At 42.7% G+C, this 14,369-nt stretch overlaps 2 protein-coding genes across 4 annotated transcripts in view; one reads left to right on the top strand and one right to left on the bottom strand.

Moving 5' to 3' along the window:
• Window positions 1–10,988, top strand: part of DNAJC3 (DnaJ heat shock protein family (Hsp40) member C3) — a 38,911-nt gene extending 27,923 nt beyond the window's left edge. The window contains exons 10-12 of the mRNA XM_081908220.1: window positions 3,219–3,351; window positions 7,991–8,139; window positions 8,546–10,988. Of these exons, the coding sequence (XP_081764346.1) occupies window positions 3,219–3,351; window positions 7,991–8,139; window positions 8,546–8,700 (437 nt within the window). The 3' untranslated portion in view covers window positions 8,701–10,988. The remainder of the gene's footprint in view (window positions 1–3,218; window positions 3,352–7,990; window positions 8,140–8,545) is intronic.
• Window positions 10,989–11,291: 303 nt separating this feature from the next.
• The window catches only part of UGGT2 (UDP-glucose glycoprotein glucosyltransferase 2), a 77,467-nt gene continuing 74,389 nt past the window's right edge, over window positions 11,292–14,369 (bottom strand). For 2 of the 3 annotated variants that reach the window (XM_081908130.1, XM_081908131.1), the window contains 2 exons: window positions 13,964–14,108; window positions 11,292–13,131 (listed from right to left, as the gene is read on the bottom strand). In XM_081908130.1, the coding sequence (XP_081764256.1) occupies window positions 13,109–13,131; window positions 13,964–14,108 (168 nt within the window). In that variant the 3' untranslated portion in view covers window positions 11,292–13,108. The remainder of the gene's footprint in view (window positions 13,132–13,963; window positions 14,109–14,369) is intronic. The other variant, XR_014167681.1, reaches the window with a different exon arrangement.

Below are 14,369 nucleotides of genomic sequence, written 5' to 3'. Positions count from 1 at the left end.
TCATCCAGTAAGCTTCACCAATGGGGACTTGAGAATTTTATCATCAAGATCAAGGCAGGGGCTGGAAGGTTTCTTATTCTAACCCTGGGTTGTATCTTTCCTTACACGCAACTATAAGAGAGCCATGCTCTGCCCAACTGGTACGATACAAACCCTAGAGTTTGTTTGGAGGTTCTAACAGGGGAGTGGTCAGTTGCAAAGGTGATTCGGACATTTAAGCTGGCATATTCTACCTGAGAACCCCCTGATATTCTATAAGTTCTAGGAAACGTGACCGTGGTTTATTGCATTTGCAGTGCCTAATGTTTTTATGATTATGGTTGCTTTTCTTTTTGTTCGCTTTGTGACTGATGCCATGGCCTTTGGCTAGTGCAATAAAGTTGTTGTTGATGATGATGATGATGATGATACGAACCCTAAATCAGTCACTTTATTTTGCTTAAGTGGGTTTGGTGGCACTTCACTCTTTCCCCCATTTTATCCTGACAGTGTTTATCTGAGGTGGATTCAGGGTAAGAGATAGCAACTGTCCCAAGTAACTTGATGAATTTCATTACAGAACGAATATTTGAACCCAGTCCATCACTTTTATCTGTTACATGACACTGGCTTTCCCTTTGCCAGTATGTAACCTGCATTCAAGTATCTTCACTCCATTAGCCATGGTGTGTTGTAGTTGCCTGTGGCAATGAACGAAAAAGGCAAACTTTCAGCAGGCATTCTTTCATTCATTGTGAGATTTTATAATACATGCTTAAAGGGATGGATGAGGTTGTCCAGTGTTTAACATTACCAGAGCAATAAAGCTGCAAGATGGGGGAGGAAATCTCAGGAGCTTCACTTTCCAACTCTGACGTAGCCGTAGAGTGTTTACGATGGGCCTGAATAGCCGTTTCCTGCTGCTTTTCTAAGTGAATGGCCAAAGTGTTAAGAAATGACAGTGGCAGGCAGAGAACTCTAGTGGCAAATCGCAGTAGGCTGGCTTAGTGAGAATGAAAAAGAGTAATCAGATTTGCGCTTTGTTGGTGGACGGATGTTTTAAATCGCTGGGGCATCAGAACTACTTTTCCCCCTTTTGTTCTTCTTCGAAAGGGAATTGCGTGCAGCCACTGAGTGTCTTAAGTGATATAAATTGGTCACCGTCTCCTGCCGGCTTACACAGAAACAGCAGAAAGATAAATGTAATGCCTACTGAGAGAGAACAGCTGCTGGAAGATAATCTGATGCAAATGCTTTGTCTTACTTAGAAAAACTAGAAGTCTTGAGATCCACAATGAGACTTTCCGAGATTAAAAAAGGAGACATCGAAAAGGAAAAGGCTCATTATTTAGGAAATGCAAAACTGTGAAGGACACTAAAACGAAAGCTGAAGCATTCCATTTAGTAGTGAATGACATTCATATTTTTACAAAAACACACCTTCTGCAGTGTCCACACAATGGTTTTGTGTGTGGATTGCTCCAGTGATTGACTCAAAGTGGTGCTGGTTTCTAATATGGTTTTAACTTCCCCATCGTGTTCCAACGCTTGGATTTCTGAAGAACCATTGCTAGGAAGGACTGAGGGGTTTTTATAAGAGAATGAATGGGAGATATTGGAAGAGAAGGACAAAGTAATTAATGCAGAGCAGGTGGAACAGAGAGCTAAGTGAGGAAAAGATCATATTTCTGTGCAATTGGCATTGCTAATACTGCATTTTCAGCTTTTATAGAACAATACCAACCAGATTATCAAATTTCAGTGTAATAATCTGAGATAGTCATGAGGTTTAGACACCTGTATGCAACCACTTTCCCACGCCTTTCACACAAATGAACAACCTAAAGGTAAAGGGATCCCTGGATCCCATTAGGTCCAGTTGTGGCCGACTCTGGGGTTGCGTCGCTCATCTCGCTTTATTGGCCGAGGGAGTACAGCTTCCGGGTCATGTGGCCAGCATGATTAAGCCGTTTCTGGCGAACGAGAGCAGCACATGGAAACACTGTTTACCTTCCCGCCGGAGCAGTACCTATTTATCTACTTGCACTGGTGTGCTTTCGAACTGCTAGGTTGGCAGGAGCAGGGACCGAGCAACGGGAGCTCACCCCGTCCCGGGGATTCAAACTGCCGACCTTCTGATCGGCAAGTCCTAGGCTCTGTGATTTAACCCACAGCACCACCCGCTAGGAACCTGCAATTATCCAGAGCTACTCATTGCATCCAAACTGAGAAACGATGGTTAATGGCTTCCAAACAACAAAAATATGAAGCTGCGGTTCAAAGCTGGTATCCTAGCACAAATATAATGAGGAGCCATGACCACTCCTTTTCCTAAGGTGCAAATAACTAGACAACACGCGACATATTGGTTTTGGGATCAAATAAGGCCACAACTTTATTGGTTACAGATGTGAAGGTTTGGCCATAGACATTGAGATAAGCAACTGCATATGTCAGCAGGGGCAGGGGGGGTACGCCCTATGACCTACATCAAATTGGGGTGTCCGCCTAGTGGTCCCCATTGGAGAAATGGTATGGCCCTAGGCCCTGTCTGAGCATCAGACAAGATCCACTTCTCCCGGATCCTTTTAACAGGATACCCTTACCCATGGAAGGGCAGGCAGAGGCTACAACCTTCCTCTGCCTTACAGAGTTGCAACAATTGCTATGAGGTAGGCAAAAACCCACATGGCGGAGCCAGTTTGCCAGATGGGAACAATTTTTGCCTGGCCCCTAAATCTGGCAACCGACATTGTCCATTGCAAGGTTGTACCATCCACAAAAAATCTGAAGGAGGGTGGATGGGAGAACCAGTGCAGTGAGTGAGAAAGAAAGAGGGTGAAAGGCCCTGTAGGCTGGGCCTTTATCCTTGCCCTGAGCGCAGTGCCAAGCGCCGCTGCTGGTCAGTTGGCATTGTGCCCAAGGGAACGCCCCCGTAAATTCCTGCCCCAATTGGCCAACTCGGCGGCCGGATGATGATTGAGCCTGCAATAGGCTGGTTCACAGGGGAGGCCCAGGGCCTGGCCGCAAAGCTGCCCACATGAGGAGGGAAAACAGAATTATCTAGCTTTTTTCTGCTTGTGCAAAGTGAAGAGTGTTATTTTGGCTTACTTAGCTGAGACTCGATTTTCCGAACAAAACCAGTGGATAAGTTAAAATGTGAAATTGAGCCCTCTCTGCTGAAGATTAATTGTTGCAAGATCACTAAGTGTATGCGTGTCCTTGTTTATTATGTGTAGCTATTCAAGACTATGAAACTGCTAAGGAGCACAGTGACAGTGACCAGCAGATTTTGGAAGGCTTAGAGAAAGCCCAGCGGCTACTCAAGCAATCTCAGAAGAGAGATTACTACAAAATTTTAGGAGTAAAAAGGTGAGTACTTGATAGTCTATAAGTTTATACATATTACTTCTTGCCCATTGTATCTTGCCTTTTTTCCAGGTCCTTATAACATCACACACCCCTTTTACAAGTCTTTCAGGTGCTCAAAGTTGTCCTGCGAACATCCTTGCTATGCATGGATTTGAGTCTGTTGGCATATTACATGTGGCATTTATAGAATTATAGTTCCTGAAGGGAGCAGAAACCCTTTGAGGATGGAGCCATTGGGTTGTATTCAACATAGCACTAATGCAAGCATTTGCACAGTGAAAGGATTTATCCTTGCACAATGGAGCATTCTCTGCCTCTCTTCCCACTGTTTGCTGCCCAAATCTATTGTGGGGTTTTCTACAGCCCTCTGGAACAGATTCAGGGATGGCAATGCACAAGAGGAGGAGAAGAGGGATCCCGTTGCAGTAGCACTAATCCTTGTGCTAGTGCAAGAATTTGGTTGAGTACCACCCATCGTTCTCTATCTCTCTCTCATTATAAACCAGTTAGGCAATATAATGGAGCACAGTTCTTGCAAGGAGGCAGCAGGAAAAGCACCATTGCAACATTCCAAAAGTGACTGTGGAACAAGGATTGTGGTTTATCTTTGAGTGGTTTCGGGCATTATGCAGTACATTGGAGATGAGAAGAACAAGTAACTCCCATTTCCCTTTCTTCGTGTTTCTTTAAAATGGCTGTACCATTTCACCAGGGCTCACCTCCCTATGTGGGTAGAACAGACATTTCCAGGTGGCACTTCAGAAAGAAACATCAGTCCCATGCGCTGCCCCTTCCAGTCTGTCTTGTGCACTCCCTTATATATGTTCAGAGCCACGCTTGAGAGTCACTTCATAGGCGAGTGGGAAATACAGTCACTGGCTTCATTTACTTGCCATCTTCTCAGTCTCAAGCATGGACCTCTTGTCACTTAGCTTGTTCTGTAGATTTAGACGGTGCCTCAGTGCTCCTGTAATCCAGCCCCCTGCCGATACAAGAAATCCACTACTACAGCATCCCCGATGGGTGCGAAAGGGCTGTAGCTCCGTGGCAGAGCATCCCAGATCCGTTCTCCAGCATCACCAGATAGGACTGGGGGAGACACCCTCTCTGAAACCCTGGAGAGCAGCTGCGTTGACAGCAATAAACTAGGTGGACCTGTAGTCTGACTGAGTATAAAGCAGCTTCCTGGGACCATAGAACACTGGCCCTAAAGGATCTTCACCCAGCTCCCAGTACATTTCCAAGCACAGTTCAAAGTGCTGGTGCTGAGCTTTAAAGCCCTAAACAGCTTTGGCTCTGTATATCTGAAGGAGCGTCTCCATCCCCATCATTCAGCCCGGACACCGAGGTCCAGCTCTGAGGGCCTTCTGGCGGTTCCCTCACTGTGAGAGTGAGTTACAGGGAACCAGGCAGATGGCCATCTCAGTAGTGATGCCTGCCCTGTTGTATGATCTTTTGTAGACATCTGAAGGCAGCCCTGTGTCAGGATGCTTTTAATGTGTGATGTTCTGTTGTGTTGTTGTGTTTCTGTATAATATGTTGGACGCCACCCAGGGCAGCTGGGGCAACGCAGTAAGATTGGTGAGCTACAAGAAACTTCCTTTTATTATTCCTGTGTTCATCCAGTTCATCCATATTCTGTGTGAGTCTGTTCCACAGTCACAGCCCATGAGGAAGTCCTCCTGAATGTTTAATCCTAAAACTGTGTACTTTCCCCTGTTGCTAGACCATCTTTTATGCAGACCAAAATGAATGGTTATTTCTTTATTCCAAATAAAACTTTCTTTCTCTCCCCCCCCCCCCGCCCGCAACAATACTTTAGAGACTTCTTCAACCTCCTAAGGAAAGTACATCGTTTTTTATTTGTTTGGCCAGAAGCCATAACAAAACTAAAATATCAATACAAAATATAATCCAAAAGAACCAACAACACGCACGTACTGGAGAGAACCGTGATTAGATAAGCTCTGGCCTCCAAAGGGGTACACTGCGTCCTAAAGCAATGTTAATTTTGAGCGGAGAGCAAATTCATTTGAACAGGCAGCACCAAAAAGCCTCATTAGCTAAAGGCTGGATGAAGTATTAAGCAAAGAACAAAGCCAGTGTTACAGAAAAGCAAATAGCCGTGGAAGGAAAAAAAGAATGATATAAAAGACCAAGGGCTGAAACAACTTGGAAAGTGAGGGAGGCGATTGCTCAGAAGTGTCTTCTAGAAATACCCGTCTCCCATGTGCAAACTCACGTCTTTAAAAGGGTACAGATTTAAGAGCATAGCAACAAGAGTTGGGCAGGAAGGCTTTCTCCCACCTCACCCGACTGCTTTGGTGCAGAGAGTTGCCCTTCGCTCTCTGCCTGTCCTCAGCTGACCACTTTTCACTTTTAGCAAAAGCTGCTATGTGGGGTCCCCAGTCTGAATGATGCTTTCTCCCCTGTGCAGTTTGCACAGCCAGGCATCAAAGCACAGCCAGGCATCTGATCGAGCAGCCAATCAAACAGGCTTCAGCTCTAGTGCCCATCAGCAATTTTATGTTTTATTTTTGTTTTTCCAGACATCTTTATTGAAAGTTCAAAAAGTACATGATAATGTGTGCACTAAACATGATAAGACGTAAATAAAAGAAACAGCACCCGTGTAGAAGGGGAAATAAAGGGAGGAGAACCCCAAACTGTATACTGCATACTGAATACTGTACTTTACAAAGTTGTTATTGTAATTCACCAGATCTTACAAAGTTACAAAGTTGTTATTGTAATTCACCAGATCTTAACCTATTACAGCAGTGTTTTTCAACCTTTTTTGGGCAAAGGCACACTTGTTTCATGAAAAAAATCACGAGGCACACCACCATTAGAAAATGTTAAAAAAATTAACTCTGTGCCTATATTGACTATATATAAAGTAATTCTCTTGAATAGGAATCAAATAAACACAAAGAAAGTATTTTATAATTACTTTATTATAAAATAGTAAGTAAACAGAAATATGAAAAATTATAAAATACTTTATTTTTAAATCTTTTGAATTTTTCAATTTTTCCCATGTCGCACCACGCAACATCTCACGGCACACTAGTGTGCCACGGAACAGTGGTTGAAAAACACTATTATAGTATTTGTAAGAATGGATTCCAGAAATCATTGAATTTGTCCATGGCAAGTCTGCATTCAAATGCAAGTTGTATAAGTTGGTATACGTCTTCAATCCAATCATAGAAGGGAGCCGCATTTTTATTTCTCCAATTCATCAGTATCAGTCTTTGTGCTGTGCTAAGGGCACAGAGAGTCCACTTGTATTGTCCTTTTGTAAAGTTCCATTTGCTGGGTATATAATTCAAAAAGGGTATCTTGCTCTGTAAATGTAAGGTTGTTCCGTACAGTTCTGTTGATAGTTTCAGTTACCTTCTGCCAGAAACCTTTCAATATAGCAATTTTTATGTTGTGGACCACCCTGAGACCCATGGGTATAGGTCAGTATACAAATATATCATCATTGTCATCGTCAGATGATGATGGGTGTAAAGCCAAAGTCTGCTTGCCCTTGCCAGTGAACAGTTGGAAGCACCATTTAAGCCTCCTGATGGTACATCTCTACATCTCTTCCTGCCCGTCTCCAGGTGTGGGGCAGGTGGACATGGATGGGGGGAAGCCATGCTGGCCAAGTTTGGTCTGTAGGCTAGAGGTTCCCCACCTGCAGCTCTAGGGTGAAGGACGTGGTCAGGCTGCCCCTCTGTGTCTACAGTGACTAATATCCAGAAGCTCCTTGGCTTTCTTCCTCCTGCTTTTCAGCCTCATCATGAAGGGACAAGCACATTCTTGGATGCCTGGTTAACGTTTATGGCAACCTATGTCAGAAACAAGCAGACTTAGATTAACGTTGCTCAAAATTCAAAGTAAGTGTTCCACGTGGCCCCAAAGCCAAAGAACACTGGTAACGTTCAAAAGGTAATGACTTTGTAGGAGTTATCAGAAAGTTTTGGGCTGCGATGCCCTTTCTGCAGATGCTGACTGATGAAAATGCCCTGAAGAAATACTTTGGGTTGGTTTGAAATAGACTATGTCTATAGATTGAGCACAGTTGGATGTTACCCTTCTTTCCCCATGTATCCTTTTTGTCTAGTGCAGGTCTCACGTTTGTTTTTTCTCTACTGTGCATAACCAGAGAAACTCTTAAAAAAAAATCCCAAAAGAATTCATGCTAGGGTTATTAGCATTCTTGAGTCCTATTGAAGTATTCAAGTAACATGCAAAGGGATGGGAAATTGTAGAGGCATGAGAGGCACTTGCACTGCCTAGGTCTGAAGGGGGCTTCTAAGTGCATTCAGATGGATGCATTTAAGATACCTCTGAATGATCAGCTACCCTGATAATAACAGAAGGTGCTTGATCCTGCAGAAGCATCCAATCCTTTGTTTAGCTGAATGCATTTAGAAAGCCGCTTCAAACCTTCCCACTCAATATGGAAATGTCTCCTATGGGGATGTTGGGGGTGGAGCTTACTGCTCTTCCTGTGATCCCTTTGAAAGATTGGAGAGGGCTTTAGGTGCTGACAAAGGTGTCCATTTCTGTGTGTGCCTGTATTTCAAGACTTACCTTGACGTGAAGACAGCTGGAGAACTGATTCTTCCCACCCTCTCTGCAGGAATGCGAGAAAACAAGAAATCGTCAAAGCATACCGAAAGCTAGCAATGCAGTGGCACCCAGATAATTTCCAGGATGAAGAAGAGAAGAAGAAAGCAGAGAAGAAGTTTATTGATATTGCAGCTGCCAAAGAAGTCCTCACTGATCCAGGTATGTGGGCTTGCAGCTTGTTTTGGGACTAGTTTGTTCTGAAAACGATAGACCCACGCAGCCAACATGTTTTGCTTTTCATCTCTATTTCAAAAGCAGGAGTTCTCTTCATTGCAGACGCGTAGCCAATGCTGCCGTGTCCAGGCCCACAACTAGCACAATGGTGATGGATTCTGGCAGCTGGCATGTGGATGGTATCAGGCTGGCTACCTCGGGTTTCTTAATTACTCCACTTGTGAAAAATGCTGATTACCTGACTTTTAGGGCCTACTGGGATGGAAGGCATGCCATGGCTATCCACCCATTGAAATTCTAGTGGTCTACCATGTTTATGAAATATCCTAGAGCCTGGTTGGATGATGTGTCCAGTTCTACAGAACTCATTGCCACCTGTGTGTCTTTTCAGAGATGCGGAGGAAGTTTGACGCAGGGGAAGACCCGCTGGATGCAGAAAGCCAGCAAGGAGGAGGAAACCACTTCCACCGAGGCTGGAATGCGTGGCAAGGGTTTGACCCGTTCAGTTCCGGAGGACCTTTTAAATTTAAATTCCACTTCAATTAGAAACAACCCCACCGCCTTCCTTTTTTGTTTCTAGGACTCTATTTTTATTTCTAGACAATTTCAATTAGGAGTTTCGTTCCTTGAACTTAAATAAATGCCAGCTTTTCAGTGATAGGCAAAGAGTAAGCAAGTCCACAGTGGCGAGCGAAACAACAGTTATGTTAGTACTGGTTATTTTTGTACTTTTGGGTGTTAGATCTCTAAAGAGGTGGAAGGCTGGACCCCTTATTCTGAAGTGGGTTGAGACACATTAACACCAGAGAAGCAATTGTTTCCCCAAAGCACTTTAATTTTTCTTCTTCTTTTTTACTAAACTCTTCATGACCTTTGGAACGCGATGGGATACTTTATGCTTTCTCGTCGCTACAGTGAGAAAAGCAATCTAGTTTTCATTTCTGCTAAGAGGAAAAGTTTGTTTTCTTGGGAGACATCGGAGGAGCTTCTCCATCACTTCTGCACACTGTTGGCACCTCTGAGGCACTCTGTAAACATAGCTCAGGTTATGACAAAGCCTGCCTCTTCAAAGCAGGATATGGATTGGCCTGAGTATAGATAGTATAACTGTCCCCATACTACTTTTTAGGAGGATTTTATGCAACATGCAAGTCCTCTAAAAAGCCACTCTAGTGCTTAATATAATTCCCCAGAGAAGCATCATCACTAGGACTCTTTACTTATCCAATATAGGACGACTGCAGCTGGCTTGTGGGCTTTTTCTAACTTATTTTTACAAGGGCAATTTTCTCGTTTGGATTAAAACCTCTTTTCTTTTTATGGTTGCTTCAGAAAGATACTTAAATAGAATGATATTCTTAGTTGGTGTTAATTAAATAGATCCATTTTGAGCTTTTCCCTCAACATATGCTTGACATTTGAGCAGAACGACTGAGACATTGCCCCAAATGTGCAGAACTAGTTCTGATCTTAGATTTTAAAATTTTTTTCTTAAAAAGGAAAAACGGAAAAAGATGTGCAGTATAAGGATACTGTCAAGATGACAGTGTTGGGATGTGGATATCAACAGTGTTTTACAATTTGATGAAAATGTGACCCCTCCAAATGGCAGTTTTTAGTGCTTCATTGCCTTAACTAATGCATATAACCAAGAAGCATTTGGGGTACATACGTTATATAGGAAGAAGGCACTCTTTCATTCTGTTAAACCACTGAACTACTTGATGTCATAGGAAACCAAAGCTGACTTCCATCTTAGCTTTGCTGCAGGAACTGGGACACTTCTGATAGCCTTAAATTTGGCAGTACTCTGGTACTTGTGAAATGCATTCAAAACAGCATTTAGAGTCCTTTCATAATGAGATGATGGACCTGCAAAAGTGGCTTTCAAAAAAAACTAGCCTCTCTCCAGAAGGCAATTTTTGAGCATTAAGAAATGACTTTAGTGCATTTTGGGCTCAGAGGAGCCTAGATAAATATTTCACCACCTTCTCACTCCAGCTCTTGAGTCAAAAGTTCAAGAGTAACTCCGCTAATGTTGTTCAATAATCCACAAACCCCTAACCAGTTCTTGCAAGTGAGAGCTATGCATGGAGTAAGTTCTGCATATATTTTCTTTTGCTAGATTTGCTGTTACCTAGCCATGTCAATTGAGGAGTACAATTATGCCCAGTTCGGGTCTAACACATTCTCTTTTGCACATCCCAAAACAGGGGAGAAGTATTGAATGGTTGAAATGCTCCTATGACTTCTTAATTTATAACCTTTTCTGGCATAGGGTGGATTTTTGGAATTGTTTCTGTGAGCACATGCATCTGAACTGCACATCAGACCTTGCTCTCGGTAATCTTCCTAAGTAATGTAACCAGTGCCAACTTAATGCTTTTCCTGAGTCCAAAGGAAGTATGTCAAAAGTGTGGCCAAAGGCAGCTCTTATGCATTTATGCTGAACAGTAATTTAAAGAATTCCTTTTCTAGGCCTATTGTTTGAAATGGGGAAGGGCTCCTGAGTGTCCCTTGCTTTTATTTGTGTGTATTTCAGTTGTTTTGGGCTATACCTGGGTTTTTTGAGAGCTACTAGCATTGCTCTTGGGTAAAGTGCAATTAGGGCCTGCAAATTTGATTGAACAAGAGTACCTCAGTGCAGGATTTACAGTGAAAAAAGACCAGCCAGTATCAGTTAACATATATACCATTGCAGTGTGGGTGCACTTTGGAAATGTCTTGGAATAAAGCTCTATTTTTTAAAAACATTATGAAAGCCAAGAAGGTGTTTTGAAGATAAAGATGCAAACTATTCAAGAAAGATTTTGATTAAAGCTGTGTCTAAATTATATGTGTTTCAAGCTGCCATTTTTTTTATGAAGTGAGATTAATACCAAGGTAAATAATTCTGCCATAGTTTTACAATAACCAGAGTAGATGACACTAGAATATTGCTTTTTAACCACTGTCTCACAGTATCGTTTAATACTGATAATAGAATCAGCCCTGGTCCCTGTGAAAGAAATCTCTACAGCAACAGCTCCATCTCCCTTTGTTTCATGGAGGGCTTACAGCTCCTGCTCTATCTCAGTTTCTTGGATGTGAAATCAAAATGATGCACAGCAGGAGAGAAGTAAATTTTACTGCACAAAGAGGGAATAATTTGATTTTTATTTTATGTTAGATTCTTATTGTACCATTTGGAGATGGCAGTCCATTGTTTGTTGTAACATCTAGTTCCAGCCTGATACTGTACATCGTTTTATACCAGTGAGATAGGAAGTAAAGGACATGGATTACTTTGGCTTAGTGTCACAAAAATTCATAAAGTTAAAGATCAGGAGGATCCAGAAAACCATATGCCCATCAATAATAATAATAATAATTTATTTATACCCCAGCCAGTCTGGGCGGCTCCCAACAGAATATTAAAAACACAATAGAACCTCAAACATTAAAAACTTCCCTAAGCAGGGCTGCCTTCAGATGTCAGTGGTAACAAGGCTGATATTGTAAAAGACAAATCAATGTAAGACTGAGGAAGAAAGAGTGATCGCAAAAGACACACCTTGCTAATCTATACAAAGAGAGGCATTTTAGAGAAGGGGTAGAGAAATCTGAGTATCAGCAAAGACTCTCAAAACAGTCACAAAAAGTGTTGTGGAAGCAGGAAAAGGTTTATCAACTGGAATCCAGTGCAGCTGAATGAGGGTCTCACAAAGATTTTGGTTTTTAAAGAGATTTATAGATTAAACTGAGACAGGAGAAATTATTAAATTTATATCTTACCCTTCCTCCTAAAGGAACACAGGGCAGCAAACAGAACAATGGCCATGTTTGCCCCCAGGTCGGCAGAGCAGGTAGACAAATATTTTTGGGCCCAGCAGCAATTAAGAACATCATAATAATAATTTATTATTTATACCCCACCTATCTGGCTGGGTCTGCCCAGCCACTCTGGCCAGCTAGACTATCTGGGCGAACCAAAACGGAAACTTAGGCAGGTAGATTGAAAAGAAGGTTAAAAGTATATGGGGGTGCAGGAGCGAGTATCCACTACTTCCAGTATTTCCTCTGGGGTCTAAGCCAATTGCTTTTAGAAGTTGCAAAGAGTGATTATCAACTTTTAAGTTTGCAGGCCGGAACTAGATAATCAGAGGATTTGTGCCTCCAAAGGAAGTCCTTCATTTAGTAACGTCGGAGGTAGTTGCAGTTTGCTTGCCCCACATCACTTAAGTGGCTGCTCTTGGTGAGACTCAGGGCTCCCAACTTTGTTTTCTGTGGCAGCTGCTGCTGGTCTTACGCAGCATCTCTTTCAGAGCCCAGCGGGAATATTGAGGTTTAGCAAGTGCCAAGACTGTTCAGTCCTTGCTGAGCTGGCGAGCTGAACCCTCCAAAATTCAGCACTTTCTCCACGGAATGGGACCCAACTGATTTCTTGCCCCAGGAGAGTAAAGTTCAGTAAAAGTGACATCAAACACGAGAAAGAGGCACGCAGACACGTCATACAGAAAAAGCAATGAAACTTCAAGTATTGTCTCAGATCAGCCTCCTTGGAAGCTTCTGCAGAAAGATGGAATAGAGCTTTAAAAAGAAAAGTATGTGATGGGGGTGTTTGTTTACTACAGACAGACATTTCAAAATGATTACATGAGATCTCCAACAAAATATTTGTGTAATGTGAAACAAAAGCAGTGTGCACTTAGCGAATGTAGCACCAGAATTTGTAATGCCTTTGGAAACGAAAGAAGTGGAAAGGCAATCGGACTGAATGACAAACGGCACAGCCCACACTTTACTAGGTTTCCTTTCCACTCTGTTATTCCGTTCCAAGTCCCAATAAAATGCCAGAAGTTTTTATTTAAAAATATAGAGCATCTCTGTAGTATTTACATACATCCACAAAAACTACCACTAACCCCCAGTCTATGGCCAGTAGCTGTGTCATCAGGACACTCTTCAAATAGTGCTAAAGTTCATCATGGCTGGAATCTGTAAATGAAAAACAAAAAAATAATATTATTTGAGTACACAGAACAACTGCAAGATCACACAAGAACTGAATAAAGCCGAGACTTTTCTTTGTGCCATTTCCTCATCACCGTTAGAATCACAATTAATTTACTTAGCCATAATCTTCTGTCCAAGTTGCTGGTTCTATTGCAAGCTGGTTCCTTCACATAGGAAACAGGACAACCAGAAGTTATTCCAGAGCTTGCTGTTCTACTTCTGGAACTAACTCACAATAAGGGCTATAGACAATATCATTATACAGGGGCTTGGACAATATCTGGATTTTATTAGGCAGTAATATTCATTCCAGAAAAGGAAAGAGGAAACAGCTCAAATTCTAATATCAGCTACCTTGGACTGTATTGGAAGATTATAGGAAAGCGGGAACACACTTTTGGCATTCTCTATTTGCATATGCAAACACCTAGGGCCTGGGGGGGGGGGTGCAGCACACCTGTGTTGCCAGTTTGATTGCCATCCATGAGTTGGAGGGTAATTTTCTGAAACAATGATCTTTCTGAACTCATGAGGGCTCCCTACATGTATTAAGAAAGGCATCCTTGCATGGTTCTGAGCAGATGCGGAGCTAGCTGCTCCGGCACCTGGGGGCGGGGTTAGCATCCCGGAGGGCAGGGGGGCGATGTCACCCCCGTCAAGGATGACACCCAGGGCGGACTGCACCCCCTTCCTCCGCCAGTGGTTCTTGAGGACCCCAGCGTTGCAAATTCACCAGTCCTGATAGGCAATCAAATGTTGAAACCCCGTTCCCCTTGCCAAAGGTCTTTAATGAGCAAATGTTTCTATACCTCACCTTTTTGTTGAGACTGACTCATGGTTTTCTTCTCCTTTTTTATTTGATTTATAAGCTGCTGTATTTCAGAATCATACTCTGTCCATTCAGGAACTATCCTGACAGCAGCCTCTAGTTTGGGTTCTTTGGTTTTTGGATTGTTACACTGAAATACAAATATTACAAACAGATTATGGGTCTGTTATTGTGATCAAATGGCACAGTCCTCCTGCAGCTATCACTTTAGAATGGAGGAAACCCTGGGGATGTCGCAAAGGAGGGCAGAGACGACATAGAAGGGAAGCAAATCTATGTTTCCCAGGTTTCAGTGTTGTCCCACTTCCCGTATCTGTTTTGCATACGGGACTCACATTAAGCCCTAAAATACACACCACTCTGGTTCCATAGCAGAATTAGAAATCGTAGC

Source organism: Podarcis melisellensis (assembly GCF_964234715.1).
Source record: "Podarcis melisellensis genome assembly, chromosome: 4".
In the NCBI taxonomy this organism is placed as follows: domain Eukaryota; kingdom Metazoa; phylum Chordata; class Lepidosauria; order Squamata; family Lacertidae; genus Podarcis; species Podarcis melisellensis.
Note: the sequence above shows the minus strand (reverse complement) of the source record. Positions and strands in the feature narration are given on the sequence as shown.